The 27,947-nt window shown below is 38.7% G+C and overlaps 1 protein-coding gene across 1 annotated transcript; it reads right to left on the bottom strand.

Annotated features, from left to right (window-relative positions):
- Positions 1–67: 67 nt before the first annotated feature.
- On the bottom strand, positions 68–27,312 carry LOC144642450 (proto-oncogene vav-like). Its single transcript, XM_078501410.1, has 34 exons — positions 27,041–27,312; positions 26,729–26,845; positions 24,741–24,799; positions 23,717–23,794; positions 22,863–22,962; positions 22,134–22,238; positions 21,599–21,667; positions 20,433–20,525; positions 20,229–20,288; positions 18,671–18,718; positions 18,448–18,540; positions 18,163–18,234; positions 17,576–17,649; positions 16,244–16,259; positions 15,624–15,706; positions 15,090–15,135; positions 14,462–14,545; positions 13,418–13,454; positions 12,324–12,399; positions 11,876–11,907; positions 10,557–10,626; positions 9,767–9,798; positions 8,718–8,930; positions 7,981–8,017; positions 7,374–7,470; positions 6,665–6,715; positions 6,469–6,515; positions 5,651–5,707; positions 4,661–4,777; positions 4,015–4,102; positions 2,868–2,967; positions 2,438–2,505; positions 1,522–1,587; positions 68–689 (listed from the first exon to the last, which is right to left on the bottom strand). Exons 1-34 carry the CDS (start codon positions 27,275–27,277, stop codon positions 627–629), a joined length of 2,685 nt encoding a protein of 894 aa, XP_078357536.1. The 5' UTR covers positions 27,278–27,312; the 3' UTR covers positions 68–626.
- Between the last annotated feature and the right edge of the window lie 635 nt (positions 27,313–27,947).

Here is a 27,947-nt window from a genome sequence, read left to right as displayed (position 1 = left end):
GTTTCCTCCAGCGTTTTTCGCTTCATGCTTCATGACACGCCAGGAAGAGCTATTACTCCAAAGGACGTTTTCCATTTGTCAGAACTGGTCTGTCGGTGCGATGGTTTTGAATGTGAAATTGGCCTTTTGCACGCAAATTTTCCCACAAATCGACCATAAAAATGTATAATATTTATGTACTGACTGATTTGACAGGACAAATCTGACTAATAACAGAATTCTGTTCTCGAATATACCGGTCTGGCCGACCAGTTCTGACAAATGGAAAGCGCCCTTAGACTAACATAAGAAGTTCCGTTTTGCGATATTAACCGCCATGTTTTGATTAAAAATGTTCTTCTATTATAATGTCGTTTTGGCACAAGTCTTTGTCTTGAGCCGAACATAAGACGACAATATTGTTTAAAATGTTACCCGTAAGTAAAGTTCACTTTTCGATTTCATTGCACTGTTCACTTCATCGAAACGTCGATTTTCTTTAGGAATTCTCGCTGATTACGTCCATTTTTGCGTCGAGCTTTAATCCACGATAATTTCACTTGGGATATCGTCTTTGATCACCCGCTCGGGGCAGGTGGCATTCATGATACGCTTTTGTATAAAGTTGTGCCACATTGAAGGTTGTGTTAGTTCTGCTGCTCAATGGTATCTTTGAGAACCTCTACGTAATTTGACGGAAAGTAGCCAACCTATAATGGACAAAAACTCTCAGTATTGCATCTACTGCGATTCTTAAGGCCTGTTTACATTATTCCAATATGACTTTCATTCCAGAACGAAACTCGTTCCGGAATAAGGTTCGTTCTGCATTCACATGACAGAGTCGACCGGCTCAACCTAAGGCGTTTTCACGTGCGCGGTTTTCGTGCGAGATCAAAACAAGATTGCGCATGTTTCGCGCAAACATGTTATTGCACCCATTAAAATGGCATCTCTGCAATTTTAACGAGCACTTTTACCAAAGGGCTGTTTCTTTAGGCTTAGCAGTAAATGCTATGACGTTTTTTCGCTCTGAGTTCAACCTGTGGCCTCTGTATGCGGTTTCATGATATGCAGTTTCATCTCGGAACGAAATTCGTTTGTGTTTACATGATACCATAATGAAATGTCATTCCAGAACGAAAATTTCATTCTGGAATGAAAACCGGAATGAAATCATTCCGGAATGACTTCACTTTCGTCTCGGTATCACGTAAACAGATACAGGTAGGTAGATAGGTTTATTAAAATAATCAAATGGCAGCCAGCAGGCTGAATTCCATATGGGGATGGAATGGACACGTTCCGGAATGAACGTCATTCCGGAAGCATGTAAACAGGCCCTTACAGTGTAGTCTGGGAAAACAAAAAACTATCTTCGGAAGCCTAACTTGCTTCACGCCACAACAGCCCTGCGAGGCTTGTAAACAAAGTTGCGTACATATTATACCTACTGCAACCGCACTGATATAATGAACTACAATTTTAGTTATTCCGCCATAAGGCCAATAACAAGATTATAAGCCATAATATACAGCCCACCTGTCCATCACATTCTCCTTTCCACCAATCACCTTCTTTGTTGAGTATGAGAATCTTGGAATGTTTCTGCAGAAAAGACAGCATAATGAGTCAACAAAACAACAAAACAAACATCAAAACTTGAATTACAGCTCGCCCTTGGGCAAGCAACTTTCGAATTGTGCTTCCCCCGAATAGTCACAAGCTTGTGTAAGTTCACTTCATTTGTTTTCTAAATCATAATTTAGTTGAAAGACGGCTTCTCCGTGCCCTTGCCCATCGGTTGAACTTTATCAATCAAATCCTTCAAAAAATTAATTCTAGCGATATTGTGCGTTTACAGCAAGGCGCCCAAATGTGTGACCACTTTTAATTTTTTCACATTCTTTCGTGCAGATTTAATCCAAACAAAAGCCGTGGATAGCTTGCAGTTGACTTCTGATTGGATTAAATCTACACGAAAGAATGTGAATAAATTAAAAGTGGTCACACATTTGGGCGCCTTGCTGTAATAGATCAGCCACTGGGTTATGCTAAAACAGTAAGACGGCTCGCTCTCGGTTTCTACCGGCTTTTGATAGACTCGGGGCTTTGCCCCTCACCAACTATCAGCCGATACTCCGATAGAAACCTCGAGCTTGCTGTATAATTGTTTAATAGATAGACAATGAGGCTTGTAGCGTCGAGTTGGCTTTAACTATTTCATATCCAACTAGCGCGAGTGAAATAATTCTTTTATTAAAAACGCCCAAAGACTATTGCAATATATGAGCTTCCCGGCTGTTCTCGTTGATGTGTACACCTACCATATTTGGTCCATGGTATATGAGCTCATATACTATTGCCTGTTAACCAATCAAAACTCAGGAATTGCAATATACCATGGCTAGATTTTTTATAACATAAACGAGCATGAATTTTTCTCATTCATAATTACCTGAATTGAGATTTCTTTTGGGTTCCTCGCAGAATATGGGTACAAGGCTTTGGCCCAGCCGATTCCTCCTGCAAGTAATGGCGTAGTTTGAGAAAATGGAAATTAACTTACATGCAAAATATCAATTTTCACACGATTGTTATTTGGGTCATAGCGTGTTGCAAGACGACCACTTGCCAGTATCCGCCACCTCTCGGAAACGAAAGGAAAAGAAAACAAGAAACAAAAGTACGATGAACATCGGAGCCCCTAGCCCTAGCGTTCAGTCAATATCAAAGAGGTGTGACCAAACCCCATGAGGGAAACCCAGCCTCGTTCAACTTTCTAACCCAGGATTTCGATTTAAGATTAATCTTCTAAATAAATAAATAAATAATTACCAGCAGACGGCCATTAAACGGAAAGAAAGTTCTTAAGAAATGTGTCTTACCTTTGCCTTTTTGTTCTTCATTGACACCGTACCGTAGCTTCGTGTCCAGTCCTGGAAAACTCACGCCTAAAGTGTTGGCCTTGTAGTATTCAACTAGTTCCTGAAGTTAGAAAGTATACAAAGGAAAGTTTCTCTTAAGTGCGTTTGCCTATTGATTTCAGGGTGGGGAGGGTCGGGAACCTGAAACGTTTGTGTGGAAGGATAGTTGGGAAAACGGAGGGGGAAGGGGGAGGGAGACACGACACTTCTAAAGGCATCGACTTTAGAGATCAGTTCGCGTAAGAACCAGTTCCATAACGAAGTTATCATGTGGCGGCCCATATTGCTACGCGAGGTACAGAGAGCACAGGCAGCTCCAATAGTGACCTGCAGAGAACGCAAATGCGTGAGGCGAGAATGGGGAGAGACGTGACCTCTGGAATATTACGTTCTTTGCCCTTCTTTCTTTAAGCAGTATAATTTTATCGCAGTGCCCTATATAAACAAAAGGGTCTTTAATAATTTTCAGGAAACTTGTCAAAAAATTAACGCAAATGAAAGTAGCTGACAACTCCTGTGTTGAATGATTGTTCAGCAAAAGTTTCGTTTTTTGGTAGAGTGACATCCGATATACGATAAAAGATACTTCTCGCGAGCGAGCAAGGTCAAACCCTGTCTCGTAATTGTTTATACATCCCCAATTTATTAAAAGAATGTAGATATGTCTGTTTACTGAAACTAATAGAACTTATCAAATGTAATTTTTTTTACTTTTGTTGATACTTTGTATTAGTCCTTTCTAACTTCTCTTGCGTATTTTGCTTTGTGTTCTTCGCGGCGATTTCTTGTTGAGTTACACTTGATGTCTGTTCACGTAACATTTAAAACGGTAGTTAGTTTCCAGTCCTATTCGGTTCTACTGATCGGTCGATCGTAGCCTGTTCCCGGCGTTCGGTTAGTTGGGGAGCAGCGCGAAAAACGGCGAGCGAAAATTAGGGGAGGGGTGGCCTGTTTTTGGCGCTGCTCCCAAACTAAACGAACGCCTGGAACAGGCTAGGTCGATCGCAATAGATCCCGTCCACATCGCCCGATGGCATTAAGCGATGAGGTCATCGATTAAAAAGGGATATAGAGTGTTGACATCTATAAACCTTTGAGTGCCACATACCTCTACTGATGCAAAGGCTATTGCTTTTGTTAAGTAGAAACTCCCTTCATCGTATGGGATTTTTATGTGTTTCACTTCATTGCGATATCTGTGAATAAGAAGAAAATGAATGGTGTTTGCCAGCATTTGAGTGAAAATGTCTGGGAAAAAAAAACACTGTGAAGAATTTCCCATTCTCACTGTCCAATCCGAAATTGCATATCCTTTGGATAAGTAAACGCGACAGCTAGTCCTATTTGGTTACGTCAATAATGCAAGTTACTTAGCAACGGCTCCTAGCAACATTTCATTCAAGTGATAGCTGCGTCAGTTCTCGGAGACGAACGCTCGATCTAATTACAAGAGTAATATAATCTCTGAGTTTATTACTAATTTGTAAGGTAACATGAACGCTGCTTAACTAAAGCTAAGCGAGGGACCATCATATTTATTACATCGGAGTACAAATACAAAATCGAGTATGAGTACGACTTTCAAATTTCAATCCAGTTACGTTCCCAGAGCCCTCACTCCTCCCTGTTGCTGACCAGTTAAAAAGAAGACTATTGGTACGAGATTAGTGTGAAATGTGATGATCGAAAGCATAAGCACTAGGTTTGAAAAGTCGTACTCGTACTCCAATCTGAAGTTTCCTAGTGGTTCTCACTTGACGGATAAGGCGTATTCTCCAGATCTGTTAACACTTTCTCTTATAAGGAAAGTGCCGTCACTTTTGTTATTCAACTCTTGTGTTGCGAACGGTCTGTCCTTCTTTCCTGCAAACCTGGTAAGGTAATAGAAACAAATATTTATGAGAAAACTGACAAGTACCTTGCTGGACAGTCAACACAAGGGAGGCAGCGTGGTTTAGGGTCCAGGGTTCAAAACCTCCACCCTGCCACTAGCTGGATTTGTTTTTGGTCGTCCCGAGTTCAAATCCTCGGACACACTTTGTATATAGCCAACTGGTCTGCCTCCTGTCAGTGGGGATTTTTAATCATGTTATGTTCATTTAGAATATTCGTTTCCTCTGTTTCAATGGCATGCCTGCAAACTAGCTAGCTATCTCGAAGCTAAGTGCATGACCACTATAACCAACATTAACATTTTTTTTTACATTTCCAACACTTGCCACAAACTGTTGCGTATCACAGAAATCGCGGCAAGTAACGCAACGCATCGCAAACTTACACATAGATACAGACATAGACAAAACTTTATTAATTTTATACACGGTTAAAACATCAGTAAAAAGTGATAAAAAAATATCTATAATTATTACTGTTTTACGTGTTTGTCGTGTCGCTGCCCGTTGAGAAGTAAAGGTCCTTGCTTCCTTTTCTAAAGTTTGCAATAGTTAATGGTTTACGTAATTTAGATGACAGTCCATTCCAAAGAATTACCCCGGAATAACCAAAACTGCGTTTAAGGTAATAAGTTTTTGGTTTTAGTACTTGCAAGATGATTTTAGAGTTACGTATACTGTAGTACAAAGGTAAAAACACAAAAATGTCAAATTTTCTGCACTGCAATAGTTTCAGATTCTAAGAAATGATATTCCACTTCCCCCTTGCTTCTCATTCCATACAGTGTACAATTCTCTCGGTCCCAGTAGCATATGAAACCGTGTAAAGATAGCGAAGCTAAGATCACTCACCAGTTGAAATTTCTTAATGAAACGTTCAAATTTGACGGCGGAGGAGTCGAATGTACTCTAGGAAAAAAGGAGACATTACATTACTGTTTTGAGCAAATGAAAGATCATCGCAGTAATGAACAATACATCGCAATGAACAGTAATGTTCATATTACATTACTGTCTTGCTTATGTTTACAACAGTCGAAAAATGCATTCAAATGTCTAAAAAAAACACGGATTTCCTTTTCCAAAATTGCGATGTAAGGTTCATGTGGGATAGACATCGAGCAGTGCTCACCAACATTGGTATCCAGTAACTGCAAGCCTGTTATAGGATCTCAAATAAAAAAAAACGAGAGCCGGACAATACGATGTCAACACCAGAACGAAGAGAAAGCAACAAAGAGAAAGGACCAGGGAAAGACTCTAGTTTCACCGTGTGCTGCATTTATTTTAGTACACTGTAGCTTAGGACCAGGGAAAGACTCTAGTTTTACCGTGTGCTGCATTTATTTTAGTACACCGTAGCTTAGGACCAGGGAAAGACTCTAGTTTTACCGTGTGCTGCATTTATTTTAGTACACCGTAGCTTAGGACCAGGGAAAGACTCTAGTTTCACCGTGTGCTGCATTAATTTTTGTACACTGTAGCTTAGGACCAGGGAAAAACTCTAGTTTCACCGTGTGCTGCAATTTTCTTAATACACTGTAGCTTATTCAAGAGACACGGTCGAAAAAGAATTGGAAGCTGTACGGTCGTTTTTGTCTTCGAGTGCAACCTTCCCTCAGGTGCCGTATTATAGCTTATCTTACAACCAAAGAGAATTCACCACTTACTCTTCTTTTATCGTCGTTTCTTCGTAGCGGGATGTTGCTTTTAATGTCTACAACAATGAAAAGAATACGTAAATACACTCAAAAGTGCCACACAATATGCAGAAGAATGTTTTCTGACGAAGTTTACCGAAGACTTGCTTGAATGTTCATTATTTTAGATACAAAACCTATAGATAGTATTTTGTCATCCACCTACCACGTGACTTTGAGGAAAATAACCAACTGCTCCAGTCCTTTTCGACCGGCCCTGTGGTAGGGGGAATAAAACAGGATTTGTAAAGAGGAGGAACACCAGAAAATAAAGTAAATTTCTGACGCAGAAACAGCACTGTCATATTCACCTCTAGAAATTATATTTAACAGTTATTCCATGAGCGTGCGTTGGCTTTAACTGCAGGCCAAAAATTCAAGGACTTTCCAAGACCCTCCTTGGATGAAATTTACCTCAAACTAACGATTTCCAGTCTGTTGTGCCGTTGATGTGCTGGCTGAAGAACTAAAAAAACTGCTTATTTTGGCGGTCTTCTCATTGCCTTGAAGCCTTTTGACGTTCAGTAAAAAAATCAAGGACTTTCAAGGACCGAAAACCAGTTTCAAGTACTTTCAAGGCCTTGAAATCGAACTCCTGAAATTCAAGGGTTTTCAAGACGCGTACACGAACCCTGCAACTATCTCATGTCCAACAAGCGCGAGTGGAATAGTTCTTTAATTAAACAAACAAACAAACAAACAAAAAATCACAATACAATTGAGCTCCCGACTGTTTTCGCTGACAAGTACACCTACCATACTTGTGGTCTATGGTATTTCAGTTCATATATCATGGCCTGTAAACCAATCAAAACTCAGGAATTGCAATATACCATGGCTAGTGTATAATAATACGAAATATGGACGACACTCACCTCCCACCATTCAGGGTCATTCTTATTGATTACTTCAACTTCATCTCCGACTACAAAACTTAAAACTGGGCGGCCACCGGGAGCGATCCCAGCAAAGCTGTCAGATTAGAAAGCAAAAACAACTCTTAGTTCTCCTTAGATATTGCAACACCTTCCTTGTGTCATGGTTAGTCCACAATCAAATCAGTCAGCGGTCGATACATTTCGAACTAATGGCGGTCAAAACGATCGCACGGTTTTGTTGAGATTTGAGGCATTGGAACGCCGAAAATGAGTGCATAATGAGCGGATTACGGGGAAAATATACGCAAGAGTGCATTTCAACGAGGTAAGACGTATTTTATTGATCAGTTCTGACCTAACTCCTCTGCTCCCGTAATTTGGGTCGTAACGGGTAACGCTTCTCTTCCACTTAAAGCATTGCGTGACTATGAGACACAGTATTTCTGGGCACATCGAGGTAATATTTATACCCTTAGTTGATAGCCTTCAAGTTTACAATGCTTTGATAATGTAAGGAGAAACTAGATATTGGTCAGTCAGGATTGATACAAAGTACAACTAGTACTCAAACGAAAGATATAAATTTAAAACAGACTAAACTTACTTTGAAGTTGCCAGGTAAAGAGTTTGATTTGTAGTTCCTGCAAAGTCCAAACCAAAACGAACAAAGGACAGTCAATTAGAACATCAATAAAGGAACTGTCAAAATGATAACTGTGGATGGAGCAGTTTTGTGTGGAGAGTCGTAAAACCAGAACCAAAGTGATCACAGAAAGACACACACAATTCAATGAACCAATTATATCGAACTGAATACTAGTCAATGCAAAGCGCGAGAAAACGAGTATGAGCGAGTCTTGAGCGAGTCACGATTGGTTTTGGGTTTACTTCTGATTGGACGAGAAAGTGGCGCCAGAACTTTAAACCAATCACTGCTAAGCGTAGTAATGCAAAACCAAAGCAGATGCGAATCAATTACTTTCGATACTTGGGTGAATGTAATTTCATGTTTATAATGAGCTCACGTAATACAATATCCCCTCTAAACAACCACATCACTTTTTGCGGTCTCTCATCGCGTTCCCGCCCGTTCATCTTTGTGCTTTTTCTATTGTACAATACTATATATGTTACGATTATTTTTCAATTTCTTCCGGTTGGTTATAGCCTTTATTGGTATGTCCCCACCCAAGGAATCCCGTTTCCCACCCTCTTCTCCCGCCTCTCCTAGAGGTGCTGCCCCCTTTACTTCTAGCTTCCCGCCCCCCCCCCCCCCCCCCCCCCCCAACCCGTCCTCCTCCTTCACCATTCAGCACATGGCTACAAGCAGTTAAAACGTGCCTTGTCGCATTCTCGCTGGCGCCGAGACTTTTCTGTGTTTAGACAAATCTGGGCTGAGGCTCGAAGGCATAGAAGCTTGTTTAGGGAAGGGCCTACTGGCAGCCACGTTAGGACGAAACGGCGATGTACCAGAGAACTGACTATGGAGTCCAGGACTTGCTCGACATGCGCTGGTCTTGGGTATGCAGTCTTTGTGGGCAGCTGCGTCACAAACTGAGGGTCAAAGAAAGCGAGATTGTTTAGACACAGAATATCGAATGAATCGTATTTAATTTGGTGTTTACAGGCAAACGGCTGCACTGGAGTTACACTAGTTTGAAAAAAACGCAATTTTAATTTACTTCACCACTATGTTTGCCGGGAGCGCTATTAACCGAAATTGTGTCTGAGATTCGGCATGGCAGTTTTGGCGGGAAAGTTCCAGCGACCAGCGTCGCCACGAATCACGTGACTCGCCAGTCTTGAACGAGGTTCAACTCAAAACTAGAAATCACATATATAAACAAACGAAATTCAACAGTTTCAGCAAAAAGGTTTAAGCTTGAGGGAAACAAAAAAGGGGGCGGGGAACAACGATAAGATATAAGACTTCACAGTTATAACATAAATGTCTAGTAGGAAGCAAAGACGTTTGAATCACCGAATTTAAAACCAAGCGTCCGAAGGAAAACCTTTTGACTGCAAAGTAGTGGCGTTGTTGTGTTATCCAATGTTTACAAAACTAACACGTCGTAAAATTTAGTTCAATTTTTCGAATAAGTTAACAAACTCTTGCTTTAGGTTAATTTAAGTTTCATTCATTCGCTTAACTGGATAACAATCAAGCGAAACCAGACAAAAAAGCTTGTTCAAGCGTATGGCAGCCAGGATACAAAATAATCAAACATAGTTTAAACATCCTCGCTTCCTGCTGAATGGGTTCCCGCTATGTGTGAGTTGTCAACTGTTAAGTGTTGACTACTGTTACAGAGTATCTTTAGAGTTAGGTCTGTTTTAGAGAATCTCATTACAATAAGCTTATTAATTTTTCTAATAACAAACAAACTTACTTGCACACTTATACCCTTGGTTTGTTAAACCCCTAGAAGAAACCAAAGGCACCGTGTTAAAATATAGAAACACTAATGAAACAATTGTCATAATAAAACAAAATACATATTAAGGTATCACGGAAGGAAAATTGGCATTTATAAATTTTTAAACTTGAAGAAGCCCTAAATACACCATTTTTAACTTTAAAAATTTATAAAAAAATTCATGAAGCAAGAAAAGAAAAATCTGAGACACCGTTTTTTAGACCAATATATGTAGATCAAATTCCGGCTCATCCTCGGTGTAAGAACCTGTGAAACTCGCCGGTGACGTAAAACAAAGAACGAACAAAGCAACAAAGAGCGTCAAAAACAATACAGAGCAGGAAAACAAAAGCTCCAAAACAAAGAAAAATATCACAGGTTCTTACACCGAGGTAAACCCCAAATTCCGCATAAAAGTTTAGGTGCTGATGTAAACGTGTTCTCAAATAAACCTCATATTGCGTACCATAATAATTGCAAACAAAATGCTGACGTTGCTTATTATGGACTATAAGATCAAAACAAAATTCAAAATTACAATCTGTATTCAATAAGCTTTCAGAAAATATATACTTTATTGGGGTTAGCATTGATAGTTTGCACACAATTTCACTTGGAATGCAAACGCCAATTTTCCTTCTGTGATACCTTAAGTTAAGGAGCTTTGGTTAAAAAAAACTGTGGATTAAATCGATTAATGTATAAAATAATGTTAAAGATAGCAAGGTACAGCAGTAAACACAACATACAAACTGTAGCTTACCACAATAGATTCGCACAAACTCCGCAATACGTTGGCGAAGGAAATGTGTGTAGTTCAAATTTGTGATTGCCTGTAAAATGAAACGCAACTTAGATTAATGTTCCAGCTCGTGTTGGTGACAGCCGACACACACGCCAGCTTTCCAAGTGGGAAAACTTTTCGTTTGATTTGTTCTTGCTGATTTTTGATTGTTTCTTATTGTTTTGCTCTGCTTGTTTTTCTTTTTTTTTTCTTTTTTTTAATAGCCGCTTTTAGTGTTGACGCATAGCGGCTTTCTTTCTACATCCATCTTTCGACATCGTCTTTCGATGTGCTGTTTGAAATAAGCCAATCAAAACCGATGCATACCGGTGCTTGTTTCATGCAAATAAGCCCACAAATTTAGAAGGCCATGCTAGTGGGCTGTGATTGGTGGATTTCGAGCCATCTTGTTTGTTTAGCGCATGTCGAAAGATAGCCGCTACCGCTATGCACCTAACACTGAAAGTGGGCGTAACTTGATTCTAGCTTTTAATAGCAAGAAAACATTAACGCCAATAGGTAAGCATTTTCTTCAGAGTTCGTGGTAAACTGAAAAATCAAGCCTTTGCAAACCAACTTAAAAGCATCATGTTTATATAACTTTTTTTTTATCCAGTGCCGAGTTTTTGGCGGGAGTCAGTGAGCTTTGTGATGGGTGTGGCGTTTAATGATTGCCGGCAACAACGCTGCAAATAATAAATCCGTGAGATCCCAACAAATACGAAACAGTTTTTTAGTCTTTTGATTGGCTGCATTAGGCAATTGACTATTGCATCAAGTAAGGGGAACTTTCTTTGAAAGTGATGACAAATATGCAAACAAATGCACTCAGATCGTAAAGTATGATCGTCCGGGTGAGAGTAGTTCTGAGAAGAACTGTTGTTGGTGACTGACGTTTCGACAACCTGAGCGGAAGTCATCTTCAGAGTCAAGTAAAAAGTTCAGTGTTGTCAGTCGATGATGTTATAAGTCTGGTCCGTTGATGTTGATTGGTCAGTTCAGCGGTGATGTTATTGGCTGTAAGACTCGTGTAGAGTTTGTCGACAGTAATTGGTCAGTTTCGATCCGTCTATTGTTAGTCAAATTAAGTCGTTCTGTTCCGTCTATTGTTAGTCAAATTGAGTCGTTCTGTTGGCGGTCCGTTTGTCGGTTGGACTGTTTAAGTCGTGAATAAGTCGTTTGTAAGGTGCCGGTAGCTGTTGACATCTGTTTATAGGCGTTTGTTCTAAGTTTGTGTACCAGCTTTCCAGAGCCAGTCGTTGAAAATAGTTAGTACTGTTCGTTAAAAAGACACGTACCTTGGTCAAGGTTCCTTAATGTAACATTGTCCCTGAAACGAAAAAGAAAAACTAAATGAAAAAGTGTGATGGTAGTCTCCCTTGCTCCCATTTTTTTCTTTTTTTAGGTTGTCAAGCAATGCTTCTTTTCATGTGGGAAAAAGCATTGCATGACGACCAATGTATCACAAGTACTGTAACGTAACGTTGAATGCGCTGATGTGGCATCCTCTTTAAATATAACCATTTATGTGTATTTAACATGAATGCTCTTCCAAATCTACAGTATCAAACCGTTAATTAGAAACTGGCCAAGATGGATACAAACAAAGAAAATTCAAGTCATGTATGAACACTGCACAAATACGTGTAGCAATACTGCATACACAAATTTGTCTTTAGTCGTCACACACGGTTACTCAATCTCCATCACTTTTATACTGCACTAGTGACAAAAACATATACTTACATGGCCACTGTAAGGTCATTGACCCATTTGTTTTTCATATCTTCTGTTTTGGTTGACATATAGCAAGAATTGCGTTCTGCAAGCAAAAAGCGCACTATAATTATGACAATCACATTGTGAATATCCTAAATATCGTGGGCGGTCATGTAACACTCAGGCCTCAGTTGTTCAACAGGTTGGGTTATTTTGTCTACTGGATAAATCGCTATCTGAAGACGTGATAGCCTGATGGTTATCATGCTGGCCTCTGGATCGCGAGTTCCGAGTCTGAGCCTTGTAATCATTGTCTTGTCCTCTTGGGCAAGACACTTTACTCTCACAGTGCCCCTCTCCACCCAGGTGCAAAAAAGCATGGGTAGTAGCAGTGTGTGAGACACAGTGGCCTAAAGGTAAGCACACTAGACTCTGGATCGAATGGTCCAGGGTTTCAGCCTTGCAATAATTGTCTGGTCTTCTTGGGCAAGACACTTTACTTTCACAGTGCCGTTCTCCACCCAGGTGTATAAATGGTTCTGTAAATTTAATGCTGGGCGTAACCCTGTGATGGACTAAAATTCCATTCAGGGCGGAGTAGAAATACTTCTAGTTGCAAAATGCTACAGAAACCAGGATAAGTTCCAGCAGTATAAGTCACTTGGCCTAAATCACTATCCAGTGAAGAGCATAGCTGGTTTCGTTGACACTTTTGTAACTGATAGAAAGTGATTATCTGATAGACTTACCCACCCTTTGAACAGCTGAGCCCAGGACTACAGGGATGTCGCTAAGGGCCAGCTGCCCACTAATTTCACCGGCTGAAAGAGAGCTTAAATCTGGCTGAAACTTCACATGAAAACATAGACTTATGTAAACTTTTAGAGCTGCCACGGCCAGAAAAGCAAGCTGGGCTTGTTAATGAGCCTGCTTAGTGTTTCTCTTAGCTACATCCCTGGGACTATAGCAATGCATGATTACCAAAACAGAAGTTAAAATGATTCTAAAACCTGCTCATCATAAACTGAACAAGTTTAACACATCTCACTTGCAAGACCATTCAGAGAAAACTCTTAAAAAGTAAACCACATTTTGAAGAATGTTCTAATGTATATACATACCTTGTTCATAATTTTTCATATACCAACTGTGAGAAAACTGCAGGACAAACAAAGAATTATTCAAACCACAATCACCTTTGAAATCAACTTACCATAATCCTCGAATTAGCATCCAAGGCGCTTATTTTACATTTAGGATAAGACATGGGGGAGTGGGGGGGGGGGGGGGCAATTATTCGAGGGGGATGCTTAATCAAGGGGGAGGAGGGCTTATTTATTTTTTCCCTAATCGGGGCCCGATATGATCGGTTTTTTAAAAATAAAATTTGCACATAAACAAAAACAAAGCTGATCCTTAAGTTTTAATAGCAGCTCAACTGGAACTCACATGTGAAGAAACTATGCAAATACATGGATCTGGAAATTGTAATATGCAACTTAGAAGAAAAGAACATGCAACTTAGAAGAAAAGAAACTGGTTTCTTGTATTGTGATTATCAACGTAATCAGGAGCAGTTACCCATGATGGTAACACAGGAGGGACGAGAGTAAATTTATGGTATACACTGTCACAAACTGTTCTATCAGTTAAATGGCAATGCATTTATATATATCTAGCACAGTTCAAGTCAGGATGAGAAAAGGCGTCTATAATAGCTGCTATCAGTCTATGCAGGGTTTTCAAAACTACATGTACAGTACATGTAGCCGGCACCGCCGGAGTTCCACCAGCTACTTGATTTTAAGTCACCTGATTGGCCTTACCAATCAGCTTACAACAAACACGCTTGGCTTGTCACAGCCACCTACTCTTCCAGTTGCTGATGCCTACTTCAAAACATTTTGAAATCCTTGTCTATGAATTCATGATCTCACCCTACCAACCCAACCATGAAAACATGTGAACAGGCCAGCCCAATGAGGTGATCACCTGAACCGAGAGTAGTTTCTTAATGCACAGCCCAGTTAAATCCAAATCCATAACTTCCCACTTGCCTGTGGAAGTAACTCATGCAAACTTAGTTCTAACCTAACATTGGACTAAAAATCAGTCCTATTAAAAAAATCTTAGGTTCCACTCTGACTTAAACAACAAATCCCTACCTTATTCTTTACTGGATTAGAGGGCATGTCTTGAATTTCAAAATACTGGAGAAACAGGGACTGCTTGTGGTGGTATGTGTCGCCCTGGAGTAAAAGGTAAGAAAGATAATTAAGTAAATTTAATAAAATTTAAAAATCATTTATTGCTAAGGATTTAAAAAAGGTTGCCTGTCACTACACAAAACATTATGCACTGAGTATTTTTACCTACTGGAATCGGCGAAACCCACCATAATTCTTATTGGCTTTTTTTATTCTACAGGGTTTGTATGGGTCATGGAATTTAAGTGTAGGTCATGGAAAGTCGTGGAAAATGGTATTGATTGTACAAAAAAAAAAATGTGAAGATAAGGGTAAAACCGTACCCGAAATCAAGATAATTATTTGGAAATTTCCAAATTTCAAATTTATGTCATGGAAAACTTTAAAAAGTCGTGGAAAAGGTCATGGAAAGTCATGGAATTTCAAAAGCTCAAAAGAGTGTGAACCTTGATTCTATTAAAAACACAGGAAAGAAACTGGGCACAGTCTTGTTGTATTCACTGTGAATAATTATATCACTGGCAGTGGAAGGAAGGCAGTTATGGTGCTTCATGCTAGCTTAGCAGCTCTCACTAAAAAAACAAACCTTTGTCTTGCAGATAATTAAGGCTGTATCAAAGAGAAAAGCATGTCTGTGAAGTAAAACAAAATCAGAGTTTTCTTAACATACATGGATGTACATGTATGCCCCATTAAAAGTCACCTATCGATTGGATAATTAGCATACAACTAAACTTACATGATGAAGCAACACTATACTACAATAAATTATTAGAGAAAAACATAATTATTTTATTTATTAATTACAGTTTAACATACATGTACATGTAATTATATTTATACAACAATAATATTAAGCTTTTCATTGCAGGGTCCATTACAAGACTGGTTACTCTTAAAGTAAATACTACTTTGACTTATCTGCTTATCAGATAAACTGTTACCTTACTTGCACATGTAGGAAGTGGATGTTATGTTAGCATCAGTGTTTAACATCATTATGTCTAATGTACACCATGTATGTTCACTAATGTAAAATTTTAGTACTTATTAATGTATCCATCCATCAAAAAGGGAAAACAGTTCTATAATGAAATGTTTCTTTTATCAAGTTACATACCTTTTCTTTGGTGGTTGATCAGTAACTTTTATAAGAAGTTCACCATCTTTTATAAGATGTCCAAAGCTGAATAAATTAATATTCTGAAATGACATACAAAAAGAAGAATCCTATTTACTTGAAAAATAGTTAATACATGTACTTGACATAAAATAATATGATAACAATTTTGTTCGAACACCAATCCAGTATCTAAAGTATATTGGCACTGAACAAATCATTTTTAGCCATAATCAGGATACAGCAGCTGCTGTATTTTAGAACCCTAGCTGAATTTAACCTACACGTCCTACTGTTTATTTCCATTAACAACTTATTACACCCACTTTCAGTGTTACGTGTATAGCGGCTTTCTTTGACTTCGTCTTCCGACGTTCTCAACAAACAAGACAGATCGAAATCCACCAATCACAGCCCGGCCGGCCCACTATCACGACCTTCTGAACTTTTGGGCTCATTAGCAAGAAACCAACAATGGTATACATTGGTTTTGATTAACTCATTTTAAACAGCACATTGAAAGACGATGTCAAAAGATGGATGTAGAAAGATAACTAGATGCACTTAACACTGAAAGCAGGTGTAATGACTGATTGATTTAAATGACATAAAAATCTTACCACTTCACTGCTCAAGCTGTGAGGATAACAAGAAAAAATATGTACAATTAAAACCTTGCAGTATGCTAATATATGGGTACTACAATTATAATAATAATAATAATAATAATAATTGCTTTTATTTACACGATAAATGTGTTGCAGCATAGCTGATGTGGTCATGTTTACAAATTACGTATTAGTATATGGAGCTAACTAAACTCTTAAATAACAATAATAATATGTTTACAAATTAAAGACTTCAAAACTAAGCATTACAAACAAACAAAAATACACAGCCTCTAAATGCCTAGTACTTTCAAAGCACCCTTGAAACTTGCCAAGGATTCTTTAAGGCGGGTCTCGTTATTCAGTGAATTCCATAATGTGGCCCCTTCATAAGTAATCGACTTTTTTAGGAAGTCAGTCTTTGGTCTTGGTACTGCCAAGCAACAAGAAGTGTCCCCCTCAGTTACATGGGAGTTATGTGAGAGGTGCAGTGGCCTAATGGTAGTGCACTGGACAATGATCGAGCAGTCCGGGTTTCGGCCCTGACCAGGGTCACTGTGTTGTGTTCTTGGGCAAGGCACTTCACTCGCATAGTGCCTCTCTCCACCCAGGTGTATATTAAATGGGTACTGGCGACATAATGCTGGGGGACACCCTGCGATGGACTAGCATCCCATTCAGGGGGGAGTAGAAATATTTCTAGGTCCGCTTAATGCTACAGAAACCGGGATAAGCTCTGGCAGTATGGGCCTCATGGCTCTAGGCGTCCCTTTTTTCAGTTACATCAAAAGGCCTGATTTGAAGAGGTTTTTGTAATAAGCACTCTTTATTCCAATAAGCACCTCTATTTTATTTTATTTTTTATCCTTGAACACTTCAGAGATGTTATCCTTGTCCTGAAGGTTCCAATAAGGTTCCAATAAGGTTCCTCGTGCAAACAAACGCTAAAAAGCACTCTTGGCACTTAATTAAATATTTACAATATTTAAATGCTTCTAGAATGTTGCTCAGATCACAGGTCTACATTTGGCTTTTGCTTTGGCTTTGTCTACGAGGCCTAGTGTACAAGCATATACTGTATGTACACTGTAGTTAGTCAAGTTCACGATTATTAGTATAATGAACATTAATCAATTTCTTTAATGCCTCCCACCTAGATTAGGTCTTGCTATTTGTGACTGGTCCTTTAGTTTTATTTAAAAGAATTGTAAAGTTAACATTATTTTTAAATTAAATGCATACAGTTGTAGCATACAAATACAAAGAAAACAAGAAGTCAGAGCATGCTTTACAGGTATTTTGATAAAAAGAAGTAACAGGACAAGGCTGCTTTCATTCACTTACCTGTCTTCAATATCTTTAACAGTTCTTGAGTTTTCATCGTCACGCTTCAGCTGGTTGATGAACTTAGCAACATCCTACAAAGATACATGTACATAAAAGCATTTCATTTATAAAAATGCTAGCAAGGACACGTTATTGCAGGCAAAAAAAAGTTCCTACGGCGCTGTATTTGTTTGTTTGTTTTTGTTGTTTTTTCAGAAATATTTTGTGTCTGCAACAAATATTTCAGGTTTGCACAGCATTGAAACAAAAGTTAGTTTAATTTGTTCTCCACTTGTTTCATCATGAATAACAATGTGTCCATGTTCGCCACGGCATAAAGTTTCTGTACATTTACATTGAATACATATGCATTTCCCCACACATCTGATATGAAAACATTTAGTATTTATTTGGTTAACATTTCACGGAGCACCATATATATAAGCAGGTTCATGTACAAGATCGTAAATTTCTGAAACATTATTCTAACTTTTTTGCAAGTCCTACTTACATAAACCATAATAGTTTTCCTGTCTGCCAGCAACAGATCATGACATTCATAATAGCATGCAGTATATAAAAAATAAATATTCTTAAATACTCACCTGCACAGCTGCCAGGGCTTTTTCAAGACCTTTTTTGTCTGGATGTGTTGATTTTGTCTGCTTGTTTAGTTCCTAAAATAACCACACACAAAGAGAGATAAAACATGGGTTAAATAATGAGACAGTTTACAACTTACAGCCTTTTATGGCCTCACAAAGTGATCCTCAGGGACTCAGTGATACAAAGAATACTGAAATTCTACACAGTCACTCTTATTGGAGAGACACAACATGCATAATACAATACAAACTTCTATTGTGTTATTATGGTTAGTATGCAGTTACCTGTATTAAAAGAGGGTACTTTAAAACACGTTGAAATGGTACTACTAACAAAGATCTCAAGGCAAACTTGCTCTTTGCTCTCCTCTGACATTCCTGCAGTGAGTAATACAGAAAGTACATATTTCAATCAGAAGTCAGATGAATCAGTTCATACAATACAGATCATAGAATTATAACTATATAAAAAGACAACTTTGTACTGCAATCCTACTGTATAATGTACCTCTAATCCCTCACGAAACTTGGGATCTGTTCTGGAAAGTTCATCAATCTGACATAAATGCACAATGTCACAAGGATTAAATTCTGAACTCGGCTTTAATGAGGCCCTGTTAAAGGGGGGTCTTCATGTCCCCCGTCTGAATTAAAAACCTTTTCATGTTGCAATTTCAAAAGGTTCGCATGTCGCTGTCAAAATTTCGAATTTGTAAATGGTCGAGTGTAGAGTACATAACCTAAAATAATGCGTTCTCTTAATTCTGTCGCCCAAATATTCCCTATTCCTGGATTTGTCAATTAGATGTGTTGGCACAGACGAAGGAGACACCTTCCTAAGGGGGTCTGGGGGCATGCTCCACCAGAAAATTTTGAAAAACTGAAGTAACTGAGACGTGTTTTCCTTTATTCTGAGCCGGTACAAAGAGAACATGAAGTGAATTATTTTTAGAATGATGGAAAAACTTAAGCAGCGTAAAAATGAACTGTTAGAGCGTCGTTTCAGGCTTTTTTGCCTACAAGCCACTTTAAAAAGCGCAGATGTCGCTGTCGATTTTGCTCTCTTCTTTGTCGCTGTCCTTATTTCACGGGAGCATCTTGTCGTTCGTCGTCATTTCAGTTCCTTCATGTCGCCGTTTCAGAGACGTGTCGCCTGTCGGAATTTACCCTAACAGGGCCTCTTTAATTAACTCATGCACACATATAATCAAATATAAATTTAACATTCTGTAACAGAGCAAAATAATAAATAAACAATAATTTTAAAGAGCTTAAGACACAGCAGCTACACTGCAACAAAGAGTAGTGGCCTTATGTGACACTACAAATGAGGTCACAAGAGACACAGGTAATGGTAATGTTAGTAGTCAGACTAAATTATTGGAGCACACATTATTGTTGTTGTTGTTGTCTTATTGTTACATTATTGGACACTAGTCCAGCACAAGTAATCCCGCAGCATTTTTGTCCGGCTGCCCGTACAATAAATAATTACCGTAGAATTCCGGTTATAAGCCCTGGGCTTATACAACTTCGTAAGGGTTTTTGGGTGGGCTTATAAGCGGAGGGGCTTATATTCGGGAGGGCTTATAAGCGGAAGGAAAAAAACGTTTCGAAACGAGCCTCGGGAGTGTTGATCGAAATACGTTTTTTTAAGTTAAAAACGCACAAAAAACAAACATTTAGCCCTGTTCAGTACTGTCATCCGGTAGAGGGGGGCTTATATCCGGGGGGGGGGGGGGCTTATAACCGGATGTATTTTTTTGTTTCTAGGTTGATGGGCCTACAAAACCGGGGGGGGCTTATAAGCGGGGGGGAGGGGGGGCTTAGAACCGGAATTTTACGGTATTTGCTAGTACACCTTGTATTTATACTCCATGGTACAGGCAGGCACTGTATGAGTGAAGTGTCTTGCTTAAGAACACAAAACGAAAGGCTTGAAGCTGCACCTCTCAACACGAAGATCATGCAGCAACCATCAGGCCACTGCACCTCCCCCTCCCCCCCTCTTAGGTACATTGGATATCACGTCTTGTATCCACTAGTAACAATAATGATAAACTTACATAAGATTGAGCTTCTGACATTTTTGTGCAATATTTTCCATACTTTAATAAGTCATCTCTCTAAAGAAAAATATATTAATAGATTTAAAACAGTTTTGTCTAAAGTGTCCCATTTGAGTGCCTGTCAAAGCACAAGCTTTGTGCACAGTAAACAAAATCAACCAATAAATATTTTCCAATAAAAACAAAGTACAAGTTACATACAAAGTCAAGAAAAACAGGACTAATTTGCAATCCTCCATTGCTACAGCCTTTCTCAAGCTTTCCCACAAATTTGGTGTGAATCCGCAACAAATCCTGTAAAATAGAAGTTTTATTAAAGAAATAAAAAACGCGCCCGAGTGCAATATTGAGTTCTATAAGGACACAGGAATTTTAAAGAACACAAGAGAAGTGCATATAGAAGCATGAGGCACAGCCGAGTGCTTCTTGCACTTCTCAAGTGTTCTTGAAAATTCCCAAGTGTTAATATAACTCAATAATGCACGAAGAGAAAGTTTTTTATTTCTTTTATGAAATGTTTATAAAAGAAACTGCGCGCGACGTGACATAAGCAGCGTGCATTACAACTCGATAAAGCATGCGCGTGACGTATGCAGCGTGCTTTCTCGGACTACAATGAGTTCAAATTGACCAACCACAGCCCCGCAATTCCTCGACCATTTTATAATAGTCACTAAATGGCATTCAAAAGTGTGCCCAGATTCGGTATACCGGCATTTTAATTAGCAGATTGAAATTTATAGCTATGGATAATTATCAGCACAGTACCCAGCTGCCACAAATGTGACATTTCTTGCTGAGAGGTCGGAAGCAAATTAAGCTTGGCAGAGCTGATCAATACATTTATGTGTAACTTGGTAACAATTTAGTCTGTCAACAGCACAATCAAAGAAGTGTACAACAACTATATGTAAATGCATGTCACAATGTTAAATTTAGATATTTTTTCTGATGTACATCAGTTACTGTTACTTTTACATGTATGTACACGAACATGTGCTATCATTGAAAACCTCTAAATAATAGCTTTCTAGTTACAACTAAGGAAATTAATTAAAAATATATTGTGTAGTTCCAGAAAATGTCCATTCTTCCCGAACTCCGTGTTATGATAAAAATTTAAAAAAAAATTAGCCAGACAGACAGTAGTCACTTGTGATGTACATCGCAACATTTCGACTGCATACTGCTATCTTGATCATCAGGTGATCAGGTCAACTGATCAGGTGTAACATTATAAAGCATGCTGCTGCGCTGTGATTGGTTGGTTTTCAACAGCTGTGATTGGTGCACTTTGATCGTTGCCATGTCATCCATAACAATAAACATACACGTAGCCCCCTTAAGTTTCGTAACCTACATTGTACCTCGATGTTGATAAAGATCTTAGCCTTGTCATCCGGGGACATCATGGATTGTAATCTTTTAATAAAATGCTATACACAGTAAATAAAGAAATAAAAATCATTCAGTTTGGTTAAAAATAAATACTAATTACTTGCTGATATTTCTCTTCAAAAAAGATGAACATACAGTTGTACAATGTATATTACTAGTCTTTGGTTCAAATTGGCTTTAAAATTAACAGCAGCTAGAGATAGCCAAGAAAGATGTGATTACACTATAAATGTCACTTAAAAAAGCCGCTCTGAGAATCTGTTCATCATATAGAATTATTCATTACAAGTTGCAAAAGTTTTTTGTAAGTAGAGTATTGTTTAAGAACTGTCTCATTTATGTGTTACTGCATTAAATAACATATATTAATTATTATAATATTAAAGTATCTGAAGATGCTTCCCTCCAAACTAGGCAAACCCCTTCCCCTCCCCAAAATGACGAAGACCTGAAAAGAGAGATTAATCCCCCAGAACGTTTACAGTAGCCATGACATGTACTTGCCTCTTGAATCATGCTAAGAGCTTCCACATAACTTTTCTCTGTCTCAAGAAGCTCAGCTACAACATACTTCCTTTTCTCTTCTATTGAAGTCTGTCGCTCAGGTTTCTGTAACATTTTTAAGGACAAAACTGTGTTTGACATAATTATATCTTGATTGAAGTCAAGAGGCAATGTCAAACATTTCCTATATTCCAACAGATGCCTCAAACAAACTGCCCACTGACTTTCTTCAATACATTGTTCCAAGCACTGTACATCACAATACAGTCAACTCCCGCCTTGCGGAGACCTGGCTACTATGGACACCCCCTTATTACGGACAGGAGTTGAAGTCCTGGCTAATAAGAATTACTGAAAATAACTCCTGCTACTACGGACTTTCCCCATTACAGACACCATATTGTGGTCCAGAAGGTGTCCGTTATAGAGAGTTGACTGTATAAACATTTTTATAATTTAAATTAATTCAAACACAAATATAATGAGACAACCATCGGTTTCTGGATTAAAACTGTTGAAGTAGTAAAGCACCAAAGCGAGGTAGGCAGGCAGAAAAGAACACAATAAAGCAAACATACTTAATATGTTCAATTTGAAAGTAGGCAGGTACTGACTCTTGTGTATTCTGGTATTGGTTTGGTATCCTTCTAATGAGAGTTCCCTGATACAACTATTATACTAAAATTAATATAAAATTAATACAGAAGATTTCAACTTTTTTAAACTTACTGGAACTTTCTGATAAGAGACAAGGTCTTCATAAATTTTTGTCTCTTCTTCAATGGTCACAGCATCATAGGGGTTCTCCTCTTCAGTTATGTCACGGTTCCTACAGATAGGTACACCAACAAAATAATATTAATGACCCTGAACAGAAACATGCAACAGGGCTCTAAAAAAAACTTGAATTCCAGCTTGCCCATGGGACAAGTAACTCTCAAATTTTGCTTGCCTGGGCACATTTCCTCCTTGCCCAGATTCTCAAGCTAATTAATTCTTTTTTTCAAAATCGTTGTTTTAGAAATAATTATTAAGTTGATAATTAGATGGTTTGCCAGGGCCCTTGCCGGTCGGCAGGAAAACCTACTTGTCCCGGACAACTGGACGGGGGTTTTGTTGAGTCCTGTGCATGCAAGCCAAAACATGCGATAAATTTTTAAATTCTTGTATTGAAGATTGAAACATTTCAGTTCATGAGTTGAACACCTTGGGGAACAAGTTAACTTAAGTTTATAATAATGTAGTTCCATTACCTCCAAAGACGCCTCTATTTTTCCTAAGCCCCCCATTTTCACCCCTATGGAAATTGCAATTACATTTCCTTAAAGTTTTTTGGCCTTTGAGACCCTTCCATCCCCAGGAATTTCCTATCCCTTCTGTGGAGGGAGTATGGACATTTTCTGTAACACACAATGATATTAAATAGATTTCCTCTTGGAACATTTCTACAATAATTATTTGAGAACATGTAGGCCTCAGTTCAGTGGTATTCCATGTAATGCGCCAGAAAGATCTGGGAATTGAAAACAAGTGAGTGTCAGAGGAGAGGTTTGACTGTAATGCATTACTACAGCTGTACTTACAAAGCAAGATCTTCAAGGTTTGAGTAAATATCCTCATCTTGGATTTCATGGGACCCAGAATCTTCAGGTGGAAACGGACTGTTCAAAATAGAAAACACAGAGTGTTCAGTTTAGAGGTACAGTCAACTCTCGTTATAATGGACACGCTCGGGGCGTCGTTTAGTGTCCGATATAGCGAGAGTCAGTATCGAGTCCATAATAGCTGGAGTCATTTCCAGTCAAACCGTTTTCTCCCGGGATCTGGATTTTGTCCGTTTTAGCGAGTGTACGCAACTGTGGGGTGTCTGCAAGGCGAGAGTTGACTGTATATGTATAAGTTTACACTCTTGACCCAAAGTGTGTGTAAAACTCATATCACTCTAGGCTTCTCTTTTCAACTCTTGCTTACTCTCATCCACGTACATGTACATGTATGTATCTATGTCCAGGATAGAACACAGGTATCATTATACTACTGGGTTATTAGCAATTTTCATATTACTTCTTATTAAAAACTAGCCATAGTATATTGCAATCCCTGAGTTTTGATTGGTTTACAAGGCCATGGTAAATGAGCTCATACAGCTGTATACCATGGATCACAAATATGGTAAGTGTTCGCATCAGCAAGAACAGCTGGGGAGCTCAAAATGGGTGGTTCAAGAAAATATCCATATCCAACCACAGCACCGCCCCCCCCCCCCCTCCCATGCTTTTGGAATTCCAATGGTACGTATCCCCTATGCCTTTGGTATTCCAGTTCAAAGAACCCCCTTGCACTTGGAATTTAAAAAAGCCGTCCGTGGTGTAGTTATGGATACTTTCTGGAATCGCCCAATACTGCAATTCTTTGGGTATTTTTTATAATACAATTATTCCACTAGTTGGATATGAGATACATGTACATGTAGTTATAGCCAACTCAGCACCTTGCCTCATTGGCTATCCACCATCTCATATTCAATGTGCGCTCATGGAGTAATTGTTAAATATTTCATGAATTACATACATATGCAGTTGTATTGTACTTCTAGTGACAACTTACTCAAATCCAGCAGAAATTGCATGTTGTGTATGTGAAAGGACCGACAAAGTCTTTATCACCTATAAAATAAATTACAGCAAAAGTCTTACATATATAGACTACAGGTACATGCAATGGCTAATCTAGGGATAGACAGTCAATCCCATGCTACCCCTCCCTTCCCCTTTGCCCTCTTCCAACCCTTTAAGCAAGAAAAGTCTTCATTTGCCTATGCCTTTTTGAATGTACAGTATACATGTATTTGGATCCAGCAATGGTGTGTATTAATTAATTCAATCAAGAAAAACATGTTTCTGTACAAAAGATTAGAAACTTACTGTACAATCTTAATACATCTTATCTTTATACATCGTATCTTGCTTTGGATACAAAAGAGTGCAACAAACTTTAAAAATTTTCTCCTAGGTTAGTTTTATTAGTATCTTTAAACTTTTTGCTAGCCTGTTCTAGAAAGCACCAATTAGCTAGTTGTTCTGTGGCTAATCCGTGTCTAGTCAGTACCAGTGGTGGATCAACTTGTGCTCAAAGTGAAGAGCCTTTCTTGCTCTAAAAAGAAGGCCCTGGCCTGGAGTGATCGCAGACCCTTTTTGCTCCAATAAGAGCAGAGGAGAGTGCACTTATTATCAAAACAGTTTTCAGCAATGGGCAGTCAAGGGGAGAGGGGGCAAGGTAGATCCCTCCCCTACATGTACATGTAAATTCACTACTTAATGTAATCCGTAGCAGGGGTATCAAATGGTCTTTGCGAGCATTTGCGGGCATGCGAGCACAGCGTTTTTCTTTGCGAGCACGAGCATTGACAAAAATTAGCCTTGCGAGCAACGAGCACTTTTCAAAAACCTACCTCCACTAAAAACCGAGCATGCAAGCACTTGTAAAATTGAGCGAGCACGAGCAAACGAGCACCCGCTCAAATTTTGCGAGCATTGCGAGCAATGCGACATTTTGAGGGACCATTCTTCACTCCTCCTAGCAAAATCAGAACTGTGCGACCAATGGCTTATAGACCTGCATCGACCTGATTATAGTATTGTTTCTCATTTCTCATTTTTTGCAGAAATTGACATTTTTCAAGTGTATGTGAATGTTATGGAATGACTTCTTGCCAAATGAGAGAATTGAATGGTGGCCAAAATCAGTTTCCCTTTCCAAAAATAATCCTTTGATTTATCTTCCATACAAAGGCATGAACTTCATTAATTAAAGAACCATTCCTTATGAATTTGATCTAATATTTATAGCATGTACAATACAGGAATCTTTTGTCGGACTAGTTTTAAAACATATGGAAATCTTGTGAGTTTTATCAGAGGTCATGTATTTATCTCAGTCATTTCAAGTGTCAAATACCACAAGGAAATGGAGAATTTTAGATACGAACATACACAATTGTATACAGACACAACACAATATATTGTAACAGGATAATGCAAATGTTTTAAAATCATTAAGAGCTGCAGATAGTTTTATACTCCAAAGAATAAATACACAGTGTTCCATGTTTACACTTTCGATCACTGTTTCCTAAAATAAACACGGATAATCTGCACAGTTCCCTATCAATAACAATAATTAATGTATTACATTTCATTATTTCACATATATATTCATGTACCAGATTTTACAGTGTTTCGCCAGTCGTGTCTTAAAAAGAACCCAGTCTTGCCCGTATTTCTAAAATACGTTGTAAAGCAAAAAGGGAAAACTGCGCACTGCATTCAACACAAGTTTTGTTCATGCAGTTCCGGTGAAAACGTTTAGTGGTTCAAGCCAACTCCCGCGTCGTGTATTTACAACACATTGTTGTATTTTCATTACTGTAGTTTGTTCCTTCGCTGTTAGTGCCATTGTTAAGGGCCTTAAAGTAATTATGATATGGAGACCATCGCTGATTCTTGTACTAATTAATTTCAAACGTAAGCTTAAGCTTAAACGGAAAGTTTTAAGAACAAAATTTACTGAAAATGATAAACCAACACTTAACTTACCTTAGCAAAATCGGACACATCGAATAGCTCGTTGGCATCGAATAAAGCCTCTTGAGTCAGGCCAAAATCTCTTGAACAGGCCGAGAGAAAACTTCGAATATTCTTCAAACAGTAGAACTGTCAACACAAAGAAGGAAGTAAGTTTACAACATTGTGAAGGTGTAGTCTGACAAAATCAACAAACATCACTAGTGTTTGTAGCTCTGCAACGACAAAACAACTGATCGAAATTTTGGCTGCATGTGTCTACTCTACGTTTCGCTGTCTGTAGTTATATCAGGTGTAAAGGATCGCAGGAAAGCATATACAAACCGGAGACATTTGAGGCTTCATGTTGATGTCTGGTATAGAATTAGGACGCAAACGATTAGCCACTTGACACAACAAGACACCATCTCGAAGAGACTGAGCCAGATCAAAGACGGATGCATTGGGGTACGACGCTCGATGAAATTCTGGTAAGACTCCTAAACTGTTCAGCCAGCTCCGAGCCATTTGCCATTCTTCTTGCCCGGATGGTACCCTTCGGCTGCGATGGCGACGCGCCATCTTGCTCAAGAAATGTACGATTCAGCTGAGAACAGACCATAATACTAACACGCTGACTTCCCTTCATCCGGGAGTCGAAAGACACCGGAAATGAAAAATCACTTCTGTAAGTTCCCAGAAAAACATGAATTTTCATGCCGGATTACATGGATAAACAAACTCACCACTCTGCATTACATAAGTTAGCTATATTGTTAAGTTTTCATGGTGGGAGTTTGTTAAATTTGTTTGTTAGAGCCATATTCCTATAACAGCTAACTGGATGTCACGTTTTCCCATATTGTGCGTGACAACAGATGACTCATCGGGAACTAACCTATTTCCCGTTGTTGACGCACGAAATTATCACATTTCCTGACTAGACGTAATTGTTTTAGACTTGTTATCGAAACTTATTTAGCCATAGAGATACTGGTCTTAGACGTGCTTCAATATCATTTATTTTGGGACGTCATTTCCTGTGTTCAAGCTTTGATGCGTGACACGTTATAACGGTTAACATTCAGCCTGAGGGTTCCGTCTCACGTTTCTTTCTTCCAACCAGCTCAAAAGTGTTATTATTCTTTTTCTTGATTGTTAAGTATCATTTTTTTTGTTCCCAAATGTGTATGCTTGTGAGAGTCAGATTAGACTGCGGGCAATCGTTTTTTTTTTTCCTGAAATGCTGCGC

The sequence above is a fragment of the Oculina patagonica genome, chromosome 1 (assembly GCF_052425735.1).
Source record: "Oculina patagonica isolate OP01 chromosome 1, crgOcupat, whole genome shotgun sequence".
NCBI classification, from domain to species: domain Eukaryota; kingdom Metazoa; phylum Cnidaria; class Anthozoa; order Scleractinia; family Oculinidae; genus Oculina; species Oculina patagonica.
This window is presented reverse-complemented; position numbering and strand designations above follow the sequence as displayed.